The sequence below is a fragment of the Balaenoptera physalus genome (genome assembly GCF_965194825.1).
Source record: "Balaenoptera physalus genome assembly, chromosome: 1".
NCBI lineage: Eukaryota > Metazoa > Chordata > Mammalia > Artiodactyla > Balaenopteridae > Balaenoptera > Balaenoptera physalus.
Genome location: NC_138882.1, coordinates 169,309,685 through 169,323,891, shown reverse-complemented (window position 1 = coordinate 169,323,891; position 14,207 = coordinate 169,309,685). Strand labels below are relative to the sequence as shown.

Sequence of the window (14,207 nt, the reverse complement as noted above, 5' to 3'; positions counted from 1 at the left end):
TGCAGGCTTGACACCTAATCCTGGAGACGCTGCACAGACCTCACCCCTGTTCTTGGAGGAGTGTCTGGCTTCCTCTCCTTCCTTGTAGCCCAGAGGAAGTGTCTGGTGAGACTCCCGTGGAGAGAGTCCAGCATGAGGCAGAGGGAGAAGGGGACAGATTCTGGGTAGACTTTAACTCACTGATTTTCTCCTTGATGGAGAGGCCGGCTCTGTAATGGGCTGGCAATTATTTCTCCTCGTTATGATAACACGATCCTGATTCCCTCCAGGGACCCAGAACCCCAGGTTTTAAGAGTCTTCTGCATCCCCCAGCCCCAGCCCTCTGAAAATCCAGGGACCTCATGAGGAACTGGAGCAGTGGTGAGAGTATTTACCTAGAATTGGAGGGGAAGGAATGGGGCTCCCTGAAGGTCATTGCCAAGACTGGGTCAGAGCAGAACAAAGACCACCACCTACCCCCGAGAAAGATCAGCGAGAGAAACTCTGGCCCCTAAATGGAGTTTGGTGAACTAGAACTAGAAGTATGTACGTGTCAGGGGGTTTGACCTGGTGATGTGTACATGGTGATGTGTGATGTGTATATGGTGATGTGTACATGGTGATGTGTGATGTGCACATGGCGATGTGTATATGGTGATGTGTGATGTGTATATGGTGATGTGTACATGGTGATGACTTGGGGGGGGTGTGTCCTTTGGCTGTGTGTGTGTGTGTACATGTGTGTGTAGTGGGGGAGTAACACCAAATCTACTATGTGGATTGTAACTCTCAGTCAATTCAAACCCGGCTTTTGCTCCTGGTCAATCGCACACACAGAAAGGCAATTAACTTGAGGGAGAGTAAGTCTAAGATGCTTGAGACCCTCTCAGCATGTCAGAGTTACAGGGTTCAGTGCTCACCATAGTAACAACCTTTTCCTGCTCAAAACGTGTATGGTCGGATTCCCAGAGGCCAGTGATGTACAAGCACAACAGGAAGCAGCGAGCCACTGATTGATGTATACACATCACAGAGCTTTATAGTTACGGGCAAACGCCGCTATTACGTACACTCCTCCCACCCCCATCTTTCATTATGTCAGTGCAGTTGATTATATCCTGCCGTATTTTTGGCTTTGAATTGTCCTTTGTTTTATGGAATAATGTTCTGAGGAGTTGGCAGATTTTGTTTTTTTTTTTCTCTAATATCCTTACTTGGCAAAATAAAAAATTATCAACCCCATACTTCCCTGATTGTTTGGAAATTTTACTAGTCCATGAAATCCAAACTACAGGAACCCCTAATTTAAACTCTCCTGTTTATATTCCCCCTTGGGGTAGGAGGAGAGTGTGGAAACTGAGTCAGGGACAGTCTATGCCACCACCCTCTTCTGAATCAGCACGAATCTGCTACCCGATAAGGGAGACAGTGGATTTTTTTCTCTCAAAGGTGTCTCTGTTTTCTCAGTAGATAAAGGGATGCCCAGTTGTTCAAATTCATCTTTTCTAAGAAGATCTGCTGTCTTTCTGTGCTTGGTGCAGAACTCAAGAGAACAGCCTAAAATCGTAACGTATGCTGATAAAAGCAGTATACTTATAAACCAGGGGCATCACATTTTCACAGGAATCCAGGGATACATAAAGGAGAGGGGCTGGGGAAAGAGCAGGTTCTTTGCATGTACGTCCTGAGCCTCCAAGTTTGCTTATCCGTAGTTGCTATGCAGGTATAAATTAGAACAACAAATGCATCCTGCCTGGCAATGCATCAACCCTGTAAATAATTATAACTTAATCTTATAGCAAAGAGTTCTGAATGACTCCCTTAACGATTTCCTCTGCTTAATTCCTTCCCCACTGAGTGACTTAATAGGAAAAGGAATAATCTTTCAGATTTGCTTCACTCCAGAAGTTTGGACAACCGTGTAGACCCACACCTGGGGGGCAGAAGCTGTGGGAGACCATTTGGCCCGCAGACAAACAAGTGAGTGGAAGAGGCCTTGGGGCTGGAAGAGAGGGAACCAGCAAGGATATTTATCTTGGTATCTGTTTATAGAGGTGAAAACTTGGAAACAATCTATCAAGAGATCTGATTGAGTAAATTGCGTCAGTCTCAGGAGGGAATGCCACACAGCCGACAGTCCTTCACAAACGTAGCATGACTACTGTGCTGACTGGCTAAGAAGATGGGCTTTCAAGTCCAACTAACCTGGGCTTGAATCTCAGCTCTGCTCCTTACTACCTGTGTGACTTCAAGCAAGTGACATAACCTCTCTGGGCCTCGCTTTCCTCATCTGTAAAAGGAGGAAAATTATGCCACCTACTTCATAGAAGACGAAATGAAATTATAGCTGTAAGAGCTTAGAATTAGCCTGCCAAATATTGATAACAAAAGCTCAATAAATACTGTTTATTTACAAAATAAATACTATTATCATACCTATTATACTTTAGAGACATCTGTAATGACACAGGAAAAAAATTTTCATGATATACTGTTAAGTTAAAAGTACATAACTACTGATATATTTTAAGTTCCTAATTTTGTAATATTAAAATATATATAAATGGCCAGCTAGCTTGATCTAGGCAAAGCAAAAAGACCAAAGGGGAATACATCAAAATGTTAATACTTGTTATTTATTTCCTTATACCTTTTAATATTTTCCGTGTTTTCTATAGGAGCATACGTATTACATTTATGATCAGAAAAATAGGTATTTTACAAAAAGAGGCAGGGGGACAGAAGGTCTTCAGGCTGGGCAGGTCCCTGGGAGTGCAGTTCAGTGAAGAGTCATCTAGAGTTCCACCCCAACTCTGAGCACCATTTGGTGCTAGCCACTGGCCCTGGACCAGCCTCCACACAGCAATTAGTCATCAGCCATCTGATGTCCCTCTCAACACCCCATCCAGGGTAGCAAATGACCTGACGTGGCCAAGTTCACGTGACGAGCTGATGACACCAAGGTCTTCTGACTCCCAGGTCAGTGTGCCTTCCACTACACCAGGAAATGTGAGTTTCCCGGTTCCAAAAGCTTTAAGTCCATATTTGGCAGGGGTCTGTTACCGCTTTATCCCTCTCAGAGAGTCATACTTGGCTCCTATTGTGGGTTTGTCTGATTTTCTCTCCCTCAAAGGGCCATGTCCTTCTCCACTGGCGTTTCTACAACATAGCATGAAACCTGGTACAAAAGAGGTGCTCAATATCCGCCGACACCTGTTTTCTTCCTCTCCCACCCTTCCTCCCCTTCTCCGCCTGCGCCCCCAGCCCACTGACCACCGTGTCTGCCTTTCCGAGGCGCTATCTGCCCCTGACTTTCGCAGCTACCACTTTCTGCTTCTCTCAGAGCCCTCGGTGACACCTCCTCTGCCTCCGTCCCAGGCACCGAGCCCTGCTTTCCCCAGCACCGCGCAGCAACGAAGGCTACAAAGAAGCACACCTAAGTGCATCCTTCTCTTGGCTCCCGACGTGCTGACCCAGGTCCCAGTGGTGCCCTTGTCCTGATAACAGAGCCACCAGGAGAATACAAGAACACCTTCTGAACGCCACACCACCACTCTCGCAGCTTGTCACCCAAACAGGAAGCTAAACACTCCCAAAGCCGACCTCAGTTTGGGCACGTCTCTGGGAGACCACAAGCAACTAAGGCTGGTGAGCCCTCATCATCCCTCTCTTCCCGAACCTGCCAACACCGGGTCTCCATGGCAGCGGAGTACGCCTCACAAAAGCCCCGCTTTGTGGCAAAGCCAGAATGACAGGGAGCAGGCTAGTTCTTCCCGCAGAAATCGAGACACAATGCCTGTCCCATCTCACAGCCCTGGGGATGGGAAAAGCAACTGCCACTCAGGGTTCTATTCCCTTTGTTGGATGCTTCCAGAAAGGGAACAGTATTTCAAATCATTTCACTGAGACCCTGTCCATGTCCTGAGACCAGAACACTGTTAGTCTTACTGCAAGTTACTCGACCAAGGCCCATCCTGTAATTCTTCAGCAAGGACATGATTCAAATCAGATACCAAAATCACTGTAAGAATTTACCCCAGCTCTAAAAATGTGTAGTGACTTCTCATTACGATGAGAGGAAGGCTCTCCAGCAGTGGGTGGAGGAAGTGGCAAAGGGGCCTTCAGCTGCAGGTCCAGGGGACCACACCCCAGTAAGCCACAGTTGCAGGGCACAGGGGAGGGAGCGGAAAGGCACGCTTACCAGAGGGAGGAGCCTTCAGTCCCCGTGACTTCCAGAAAGTCGTAACCGTCCTCCAGCTGGAAGTCAATAAAGACCAGGGCGATGGTGTCCCCCAGCTCGGCCAGGATGGTCCAGGTGCAGTCGGCGTTGTTGTGGTACTCCGAGGGGAAGTGCGGGCTGGAGATGATGCCGCTCTGGCCCCGCAGGGTTCCGCCGCATGCGTCGTCCGCTGTGGACACAGACAGGAGGCTCACTGGGAGGCGGTCAGGTTCCCAGGCCCTGGTACTCACCCTGCGCTTCACCCACGAGAGGCAGGGAGGGTCCTGGGACATGACGTGCAGAGAGGGTGCCCCAAGACCCTAGTCTGAATTGGCCTCATAACGATGATACTGAGCACTTCCAAAGCTCTTATGACGTGCCAGACCCTGTTGTGAGAATTTTAGTTAATACTGTTCTCAATGAACAGATGAAGAAACCAAGGCACAGGGAGGTGATGTAACATGCCTGAGGTCACACAGCCAACAAGCGAGGCTAACGAGTTGGGTGAACTGTGCCCTTTGGAGCACGTTTTTAACTACTATACCACACTGTTCTGCAACGACCAGGAAGGAAGGAGAAATCAGTTGTCACAGTTATTTCCACGGTCACGACTGTGGTGACCAGGATGTTTTTTCCCACCAGATCTCGGTACACCTCAGATGTGAGGGAACAAAACAAAAACTCAGCACTGTTCCCTTGGGCAAAACTCAAAGGGCATTCCAGGCCCGTCATAGATTGGCCGGACCTCTGCAATCTTCCCTCCTGCCCCTTGGGCCCAGGCTAGCTCTGTTCTAGTGCTGTGTGGGGTCAGACCTCCCGGGCTTTGCTCACATCACTCCCTCTGCCTGGGATACCCCGTGTCCAGACCAAGTCTTCTGATGCTTTGAGACCCAACTCCAAAGCCACCTCTCGGTAAAGCCTCATTTCCCCAAGCTTTTAGTAACGGCTCTCTCCTCTGTGCTCCTGGAGCAAAGTGTCCAACTTCAGACACGGTACTTGGCACTGTTTGAATGACCTGTCACACGTCTGTCTGCCACTCTAGGTTCTGAACTTGCTGGGAATCCCCAAGGGCTGAGACCACGTCTTACTCATCCCTGCAGCACATCCTGGTGGAGTGTCACTGCTCCAGCCTAAATCCCAGCTGAGACTTGATATTCAGAAACAATGATCCAAGGAACATGCTCTGACAAAAAATAGTTAAGAGCACTGGCTTTTCAATTATTGCAGACTCAGTGTGAATCCCTCCTCTACGGCTTCCAGCTGGGTGACTTAGTGGAAGTTATCCAAATTTCCTAAGCCTGCCCTCCTGGAGCTTGTATGCAAGTAAGTGATCGTAATCCACTTAGCATATGCTGTATTAGAGATGTGGACTAAGTTGTAAAGAAAGGAAAAATGCAATATCAGGGTTCAAACGTGTATCAGAGGCAGTAGAGTAACAACAATCAAAGCTACTGCTTATTAAGCACTTCCGCTGTGCCAGGTGCTATTCTAACTACTCTACATGTTTCATGACCCTGCGAAGTATTATTCCCATTTTACAGGTAAAGAAACCAAGGCACAAAGAGTTTCAGTTATTTGCCAAAGGCACAGCTTATAGTGATTAAAGGAGCTGGGATTTTTAAGCCCAACAGTCTGATTTCAGGGCCTATGCTCTTAACCAACACATTCTTGTCTCCCAGGAGTACAATTCACACTTTGAGGACAGAGATAAAGCAGTACGTTACTTTGCTTGGGTGAGTCAATTTGGGAAAGCTTAATGGAGGAGGTGTCATTAGAGCTGGGTTTTGAAGGATGACTAGGAGATCATTAGAGAAGAACTGGAAAGGCATTTATGAGAAAAGAGAACCAAAGGTCATAAGCATGGAAGCCCAAAAGCACGAGGCATATCTAAGATACGTAGTTCTAGATGGCCTAACACAGAGTGAACAGAGAGGAATGATGGGCGATGGTATTGGAAATGCAGAAGGAGCCTCATGACAGAGAGTGCTGGGCCCAAAAAAGATTGGAAGCAGCGGACCATATTGGAAAGAAAATGGATTTTAGGATCAGGAAGGTGTAGATTTGAAATCAGGTTCCACAGTTTGCCAACCATGGGACCTTGGGTGATTTATTTCTCTAAGCTTCATTCTGCTTCTCTGTAGAATGGTTTCTTATGACAACTGAATGGCATAATTAATGTGACAGTACCGAGCATTAGCCAGAGACTAGCATGTGTTAGATGCCCAACCGATGCCAAGTTCTCCTTTTCTTTCCACTTCATCTTGAGGATCAAAGGCAGTGAGGAAACAGGATTAAATTTGCGTCTTAGAAAGACCACTGTGGCTGTGGCATAGACGAGGTCTGAGCTGGGGGAGCGGGCAGGATGCCCTTGAGAGTGCAGAGTCACCAAAGTCAAGGTGACGCCAGATGTGATCTGAGCTAAGGCCCTGGAAGGGTGGGGGGAGGACCTGCTTGAGAGATAGTTAGGAAGTAGAATCTACAGGACTAGTGGTCTGGAGGGATGGATTCCAGGCTTCAGCTACGAGCATCTGGATGGATGAAAGCTGCCGCTTCCTGCAGCAGGGAACCCAGGAGGGGGGCACCTTGTGGTGTGGAAGGCAACCAGGGTTCAGTTTTGGACACCAGGGCTGAGTGTGTGCAGGGGATGTCCCAGTGGAGAGATGGAGCTGACAGTTGGATAAACAGAAGCAGTGTGGGATGGAGATAAAAGTGAGTTTATTCAGTGGCCCTGAACTATTCTTACGAATGTCGTTCTACAGGGTCACGGTCTATTTCAAGAGAATTAGCCCATTTCTAAATGCCAGCTCCTTGGTATGTATGAGCACAGAAATGAAGGCGTTTCACTCAGTAGGTACTCATGAATGTTTCCCTCCCACACTCATTAAGTGAGCACCTACTGTGTGCCAGACACTGGGCCAGGACCAGCACTACATCATGAAAAGCTTGATTTCATCCCTGCCCAAGTGTTTCTCACACGCAGTGGTTCCCCAGAATTGTTATAACCGAGGTGTCGAGGCACAGTGAGAGCAGATGGGACTTAGGGAAGGCTTCACACAGGAGGCAACATTTGTGTTGAAACATTCATTCATCCAACAAATGTTTACTGAGTGCCTATTATGTGTCAGGCACTTTTCTAGGTGCTAGGGATTTGTCAGCAGATAAAACGAAAGAAAATCCCTACCCTCATGGAGCTTACATTCCAGTCAGAGGGAAACAGACAATACCCAAGGTAAATAAGTAAACCCTATGGTAAGTGAGGTGGTGATAAATGCAGAAGGAGGATGGGGAGTATTCTGCACTGGAAGTGGGGGTATGGACATTGCAGAAAGGTGGTCAGGGAAGGCCTCGCTGAGAAGCTGACATCTGAGCCAAGACCTGAAGGAGGGAGAGGGAAAGCCAGCTGGTTATCTGGGGGAAGAGCATTCCAGGTGGAACAGCAAATGCAAAGGCTATGGTGTGCAGAGGCCTGGCACTGTTGAAGAGCATCAAGAGACCCGAGGGCCTGGAGCACTGGGAGTGAGGAGGAGAGTGGCAGGGACAAGGCCCCATGGAGGACCTTTGAGGCTACTGTTAGGGCTTGGGCTTTAACTTGAGTGAGATGAGAAGCCAGCGGATGGTTCTGAGCAGATGACATGATCTAACTGGTGTATTAACAGGATCCCTTGAGGTGCTATGCAGACAACAGACCAAAGAGGAAGAAGGCAGAAGCAAGGCACTTGTAGAGGCTATGGTGATGATTCAGGAGAGAGATGATGGTGGCCTGGACCAGGTGGTACCAGTGAGAGGGAGTCAGTGACTGACTGCATTTTGAATGCTGAGCTGGCAGGATCCACTTCAACTGAGGGCTGACTGCCCGGTAGGATCAGGCGAAAGGGTGTCCTGGGCAGAGGAAAGGCAAGAGCAAGGCAGCTGCAGGGGTGAGAGCGTCATTTAGGGACTTAGTCAGGACTGTGTGAACTCAAAGAGCAAGGTGGAAATGGTGGAGCTGGGCTGGGCGGGAAGGCAAGGGCTGTGCTGTGAGGGGCCTCAGATGCCAAGGAAAGGAGCTGCAGTTCTATTCTCCTCCTCCTCCTCCCTTTCTCTTTCACTACCTCCAATCCAGGTGTCCAGGCCCCGTGAAGGAGGGAGGGAGGGAAGGTAGGCAGATTGCCTTGCCTAGCTTTAAATCTAGTTTGCCGGTGCTATTTGTTTGTTGTATCAAATCACACGGTATTTCCACCCTGGGTATCTCTCTGGCAGGAGCCTATGCAGTTTGACATTCAAGGCAGGGTTTGTCTCCTTCTGATGTAAATAACTTCACCGTGACCATTACCAGGGAGATAAGCTACAGGAGCCAGCCAGTAAGCAGATTTGTCAATGTCGCTCCCAGCAAGCACTGGGCCTGTCGGCCCCAATAGTCCCACGTTGGCCCTGTCTACAGCAGGTGGAAGTGTCTACACCCCTGGCCACAGTGGCTTCAGCTTGGCTGCATTGACGGTTAGGAAAATCATGGTCAAAGAAGACACACTTAACCTGGACCTTGAAAAAGGAGTAGGAGTGTGCTGGAGGGAGAGAAAAATAAGGGGCTCCCGGCAGAGGAAACAGGGCATCTGGAGGTAAGGGGGTCCGAATGGGTGTGGCGTGCTTGGGGAGTGATCGGCTTTCCTCCAGGTGAAGGTGTGGGATGCAGAGGTGTGTGGTGGGGTGGACATGGAAAGGAAGGGAGCGGTCAGCTCAGAAAGGCCTTGGTGGTCTCGCTAAAGGGATGGATTCTACCCTGCAGGTGTCGGGTAGACTTGCCAGTTTGTCAGCAGGGAGTGAAAGCCCAGGCCTGCTTTAGAAAGATGACTCTGGTCCCCACGTGATGGATGGATGCTGTGGTTTGGGGGGTGGCGAGTGTGCCCAGTGGGGAGACATCAGTGAGGAGGATGGTGAAGAGGCTGTACCCGATGTCAGAGCCTGAACCCGTGGCCGTGGGAGGGAAGAGAAGGAACAGAAGAGATTCAAGAATGAGGCTGGGGGAGAAGCAAGGGGATGTGGCCTCCACCACCCGGGAGTGGGCCGTGAAGAAGGGGAGGAGGGAAAGAGCATGCTGAGGTCTCTAACAGGGTAACAGTGCTGATGATGACAGCGATGGGGGACAGTGACCCCTTCCCCGCCCCCACGCCGAATGTGAGTGCAAGAGGGATAGGCAGGTGGGTCTGGAGCACAGCAGAGAGGACCTGGAGCCTAGAAACCAAGAGGCCAGAAGTGTGCATGAAGGATGAAGAGAGAGCTGGCTCCACGGGAGCGAAGAAGGCCGGGGACAGAAGACATTTAACGTGCAGCAGGCAGAAGCAGAGGCTCCTGAAAGGAGGCTGAGAAGGGGCAGTCGGGTGGAGGGCAGAGGGGAAGCCCTCAGTGGAAAGACGAGGGGGCAGTGTCAGGAGCACAGGGACCCTGAGCCAGCCCCAGCTGCCACGATGTGTGCAGGGGTCTCCAACAGGCCCGCGGTCCGCACGGTCTGCGCATCTAGATGATGACGCAGCAGCAAGGAAGGCTGGAGGGGAAGCAGGTCTTGGGGGAGAGAGAACGACTCCTCAGCCTCCTGCCTGGTTCCTGGTCCTAGAAACCCTTCTAGGTATCCATCATATGTCGTTCCCAACACACCCTGACCAATACCGTCCTCATCCTCTCCTCCCACGACACTCAGTCTTCTTCCAGTTTCCTGTCTTGGAGGGAGGGTGTCAGTACTATTCACCCCATGCCTCATGCCAGAGCTGGGGGACATCCTCAAGCCCTCCTGCACCCCACACCCAACAGTGACCAAAGCCTCTCTGTCCTTCTGAGCGGCTCTTGATTCGGTCTCCTGTCTTCACGGCATCTGCTCTACCCTAAGCCACATCGTGGTCCAAGCCCAGCTATGAAGTCTCCCTCCTGTGTCTCAGCATTCCTCCTGCCCCAGCACACCCATTCCTCACACAGAAGCCTGAGTGATCCCAAACAGTACAGACCTGATGACGCCACACCCTTCGGCAGGGACCTTCGACAACTCCACTGTCACTCAGAATATCCTATCCAGGGGCTGACAAGAACCTCATAGGGCCTCGCCTCATACCAGCCTCTACCTGCCCACTTTCTGTAACCACACCAGCCTCTTCCCAGCTCTTCTCTTGCACCAAGCATTTCTCTGCCCAAGGACCTTTGAAAGTGCTACCTTCTCTTTCTGAAAACTTCTTCCCTACCTCCTTGGGCCTGGAAGGCCCCTGCTTAGGCTTTAGGTCCCAGTCTAAGTTTCACTTCTCAAGGATCGTTCCAGAAACAGAATACCCCTTCTCCCCATCATATACTTTTACAGCACCACATACTTTCCCATAATCAATTGATCAACTTAATAATTCACTTAATGTCTAGACAGTAAAGTCCATGAGGGCAGGGGCCATGTCTGTTCTATCCCCAGCAGCTACCACATTTCCTGGTGTATAGCAGGTACCCAATAAATATCTGTTGAACAAACAAATGATACAGGAAACCGAAGCTCAGAAAGGTTCAGAAGGTAACTTTCAGAAGGTGATGCAGTACGTGGCCAACTCAGGATTCCAGCTAAGTCTCTCTGGACCAGGACTGTGGTCTCCTCTACTACATCACACTTCTTGAAACCAAGCAGGACCCTGTTGGATATTCCCAGGGACAGACCCTTCCCTCCCACCCCCAGTATCCCCCACCTCTTGTTTCTAAAAAATCTTTAGCCTCCACCATCAGCCTCCTTTGGTATCAGCCTCCACCATGATACCAAAACCAGACAAAGATGTCACAAAGAAAGAAAACTACAGGTCAGTATCACTGATGAACATAGATGCAAAAACCCTCAACAAAATACTAGCAAACAGAATCCAACACCACATTAAAAGGATCATACACCATGATCAAGTGGGGTTTATCCCAGGAATGCAAGGATTCTTCAATATATGCAAATCAATCAACGTGATAAACTATACTAACAAATTGAAGGAGAAAAACCATATGATCATCTCAATAGATGCAGAAAAAGCTTTTGACAAAATTCAACACCCATTTATGATAAAAACCTTCCAGAAAGTAGGCATAGAGGGAACTTACCTCAACATAGTAAAGGCCATATATGACAAACCCACAGCCAACATCATTCTCAATGGTGAAAAACTGAAACCATTTCCTCTAAGATCAGGAACAAGACAAGGTTGTCAACTCTCACCACTATTATTCAACATAGTTTTGGAAGTTTTAGCCACAGCAATCAGAGAAGAAAAAGAAATAAAAGGAATCCAAATTGGAAAAGAAGAAGTAATACTGTCACTGTTTGCAGATGACATGATACTATATGTAGAGAATCCTAAAGATGCTACCGGAAAACTACTAGAGCTAATCAATGAATTTGGAAAAGTAACAGGATACAAAATTAATGCATAGAAATTTCTTGCATTCCTATACACTAATGATGAAAAATCTGAAAGAGAAATGAAGGAAACACTCCCATTTACAACTGCAACAAAAAGAATAAAATACCTAGGAATAAACCTACCTAAGGAGACAAAAGACCTGTATGAAGAAAACTATAAGACACGGATGAAAGAAATTAAAGATGATACAAACAGATGGGGACATAGACCATGTTCCTGGATTGGAAGAATCAACATTGTGAAAATGACTCTACTACCCAAAGCAATCTACAGATTCAAGGCAATCCCTATCAAACTACCACTGGCATTTTTCACAGAACTAGAACAAAAAATTTCACAATTTGTATGGAAACACAAAAGACCCCGAATAGCCAAAGCAATCTTGAGAAAGAAAAACAAAACTGGAGGAATCAGGCTCCCTGACTTCAGACTATACTACAAAGCTACAGTAATCAAGACAATATGGTACTGGCACAAAAACAGAAATATAGATCTATGGAACAGGATAGAAAGCCCAGAGATAAACCCACATATATATGGTCACCTTATCTTTGATAAAGGAGGAAAGAATATACAATGGAGAAAAGACAGCCTCTTCAATAAGTGGTACTGGGAAAACTGGACAGCTACATGTGAAAGAATGAAATTAGTACACTCCCTAACACCATACACAAAAATAAACTCAAAATTGATTAAAGACCTAAATGTAAGGCCAGACACTATAAAACTCTTAGAGAAAACCATAGGCAGAACACTCCATGACATAAATCACAGCAAGATCCTTTTTGACCCACCTCCTAGAGAAATGGAAATAAAAACAAAAATAAACAAATGGGACCTAATGAAACAAAAGCTTCTTCACAGCAAAGGAAACCATAAACAAGACAAAAAGACAACCCTCAGAATGGGAGAAAATATTTGCAAACGAAGCAACTGACAAAAGATTAATCTCCAAAATTTACAAGCAGCTCATGCAGCTCAATATCAAAAAAACAAACAACCCAAGCCAAAAATGCACAGAAGACCTAAATAGACATTTCTCCAAAGAAGATATAGGATTTCCAAGAAACACAAGAAAGGATGCTCAACACCACTAATCATTAGAGAAATGCAAATCAAAACTACAATGAGGTATCACCTCACCAGTGTGAATGGCCATCATCAAAAAGTCTACAAACAATAAATGCTGGAGAGAGTGTCGAGAAAAGGGAATCTTCTTGCACTGTTGGTGGGAATGTAATTGATACAGCCACTATGGAGAACAGTATGGAGGTTCCTCAAAAAACTAAAAATATAACTACCATACGACCCAGCAATCCCACTACTGGGCATATACCCTGAGAAAGCCATAATTCAAAAAGAGTCATGTACCACAATGTTCATTGCAGCTCTATTTACAATAGCCAGGATATGGAAGCAACCTAAGTGTCCATTGACAGATGAATGGATAAAGAAGATGTGGCACATATGTACAATGGAATATTACTCAGCCATAAAAAGAAATGAAACTGAGTTATTTGTAGTGAGGTGGATGGACCTAGAGTCTGTCATACAGAGTGAAGTAAGTCAGAAAGAGAAAAACAAATACCGTATGCTAACACATATATATGGAATGTAAAAAAAAAAAAAAAAGGTTCTGAAGAACTTAGGGGCAAGACAAGAATAAAGACGCAGATGTAGAGAATGGACTTGAGGATATGGAGAGGGGGAAGGGTAAGCTGTGACAAAGTGAGAGAGTGGCATGGACATATATACACTACCAAACGTAAAATAGATAGCTAGTGGGAAGCAGCTGCATAGCACAGGAAGATCAGCTCGGTGCTCTGTGACCACCTAGAGGGGTGGGATAGGGAGGGTGGAGGGAGATGCAAGAGGGAGGAGATATGGGGGTATGTGTATATGTATAGCTGATTCACTTTGTTATAAAGCAGAAACTAACACACCATTGTAAAGCAATTATACTCCAATAAAGATGTTAAAAAAAAAAAAGGTTTAGCATCCTAGGCCTTCCCCGAATTCCAAAGAGTATATTTAATTAGAAAAGTGAAAAAATGCAGAAACAAACGAAGAGTCAAGCAAGACAAAATAACAGTAGTTTGGCCATAAAACAAAGTCAAGGGCCTTTAGTTCCTCCTCAAGGGCTATAGACAATATCCTGAGGCATATCCTTGTGTTGTTTTGCAGAAACTAAAACCCTCACCAGGTGAAAGAAGTTAACTGCATGCTGACCACCAGTATGTAGACCCCATATCTGTTGGAACCAGAAGGTTGATGATGTTGACTCCCAATTACCTCACCACCAACCAATCAGAGGAAATGTCCGTGAGCTGATCAGGCACCCTGTGACCCTCTCCCTCACCTTGCTTTTAAAAACCCTTCCGTGAAAGCCATCAGGGAGTCTGGGTCTTTTAAACATGAGCTGCCCATTCTCTTTGCTTGGCCTTGCAATAAACACTGTGTTTTCCTTCACCACAATCCTGTGTCAGTAGTTTGGCTCTGCTGTGCGTCAGGCGAGCAGATCCAGGTTTGGCTCAGTAACACTCCCTGCTTGATAGCAGTCTGGTAAGCCATCCTGAGACAGTCAAACTTCCCAATTTTAGTCAATGACTTCC

At 47.1% G+C, this 14,207-nt stretch overlaps 1 protein-coding gene across 2 annotated transcripts in view; it reads right to left on the bottom strand.

Annotated features, from left to right (window-relative positions):
* The window catches only part of CSMD2 (CUB and Sushi multiple domains 2), a 652,460-nt gene that overhangs the window by 411,462 nt on the left and 226,791 nt on the right, over positions 1 to 14,207 (bottom strand). For both annotated transcript variants that reach the window (XM_082415250.1, XM_082415251.1), the window contains exon 5: positions 4,181 to 4,388. In XM_082415250.1, coding sequence (XP_082271376.1) covers positions 4,181 to 4,388 — 208 coding nt within the window. The remainder of the gene's footprint in view (positions 1 to 4,180; positions 4,389 to 14,207) is intronic.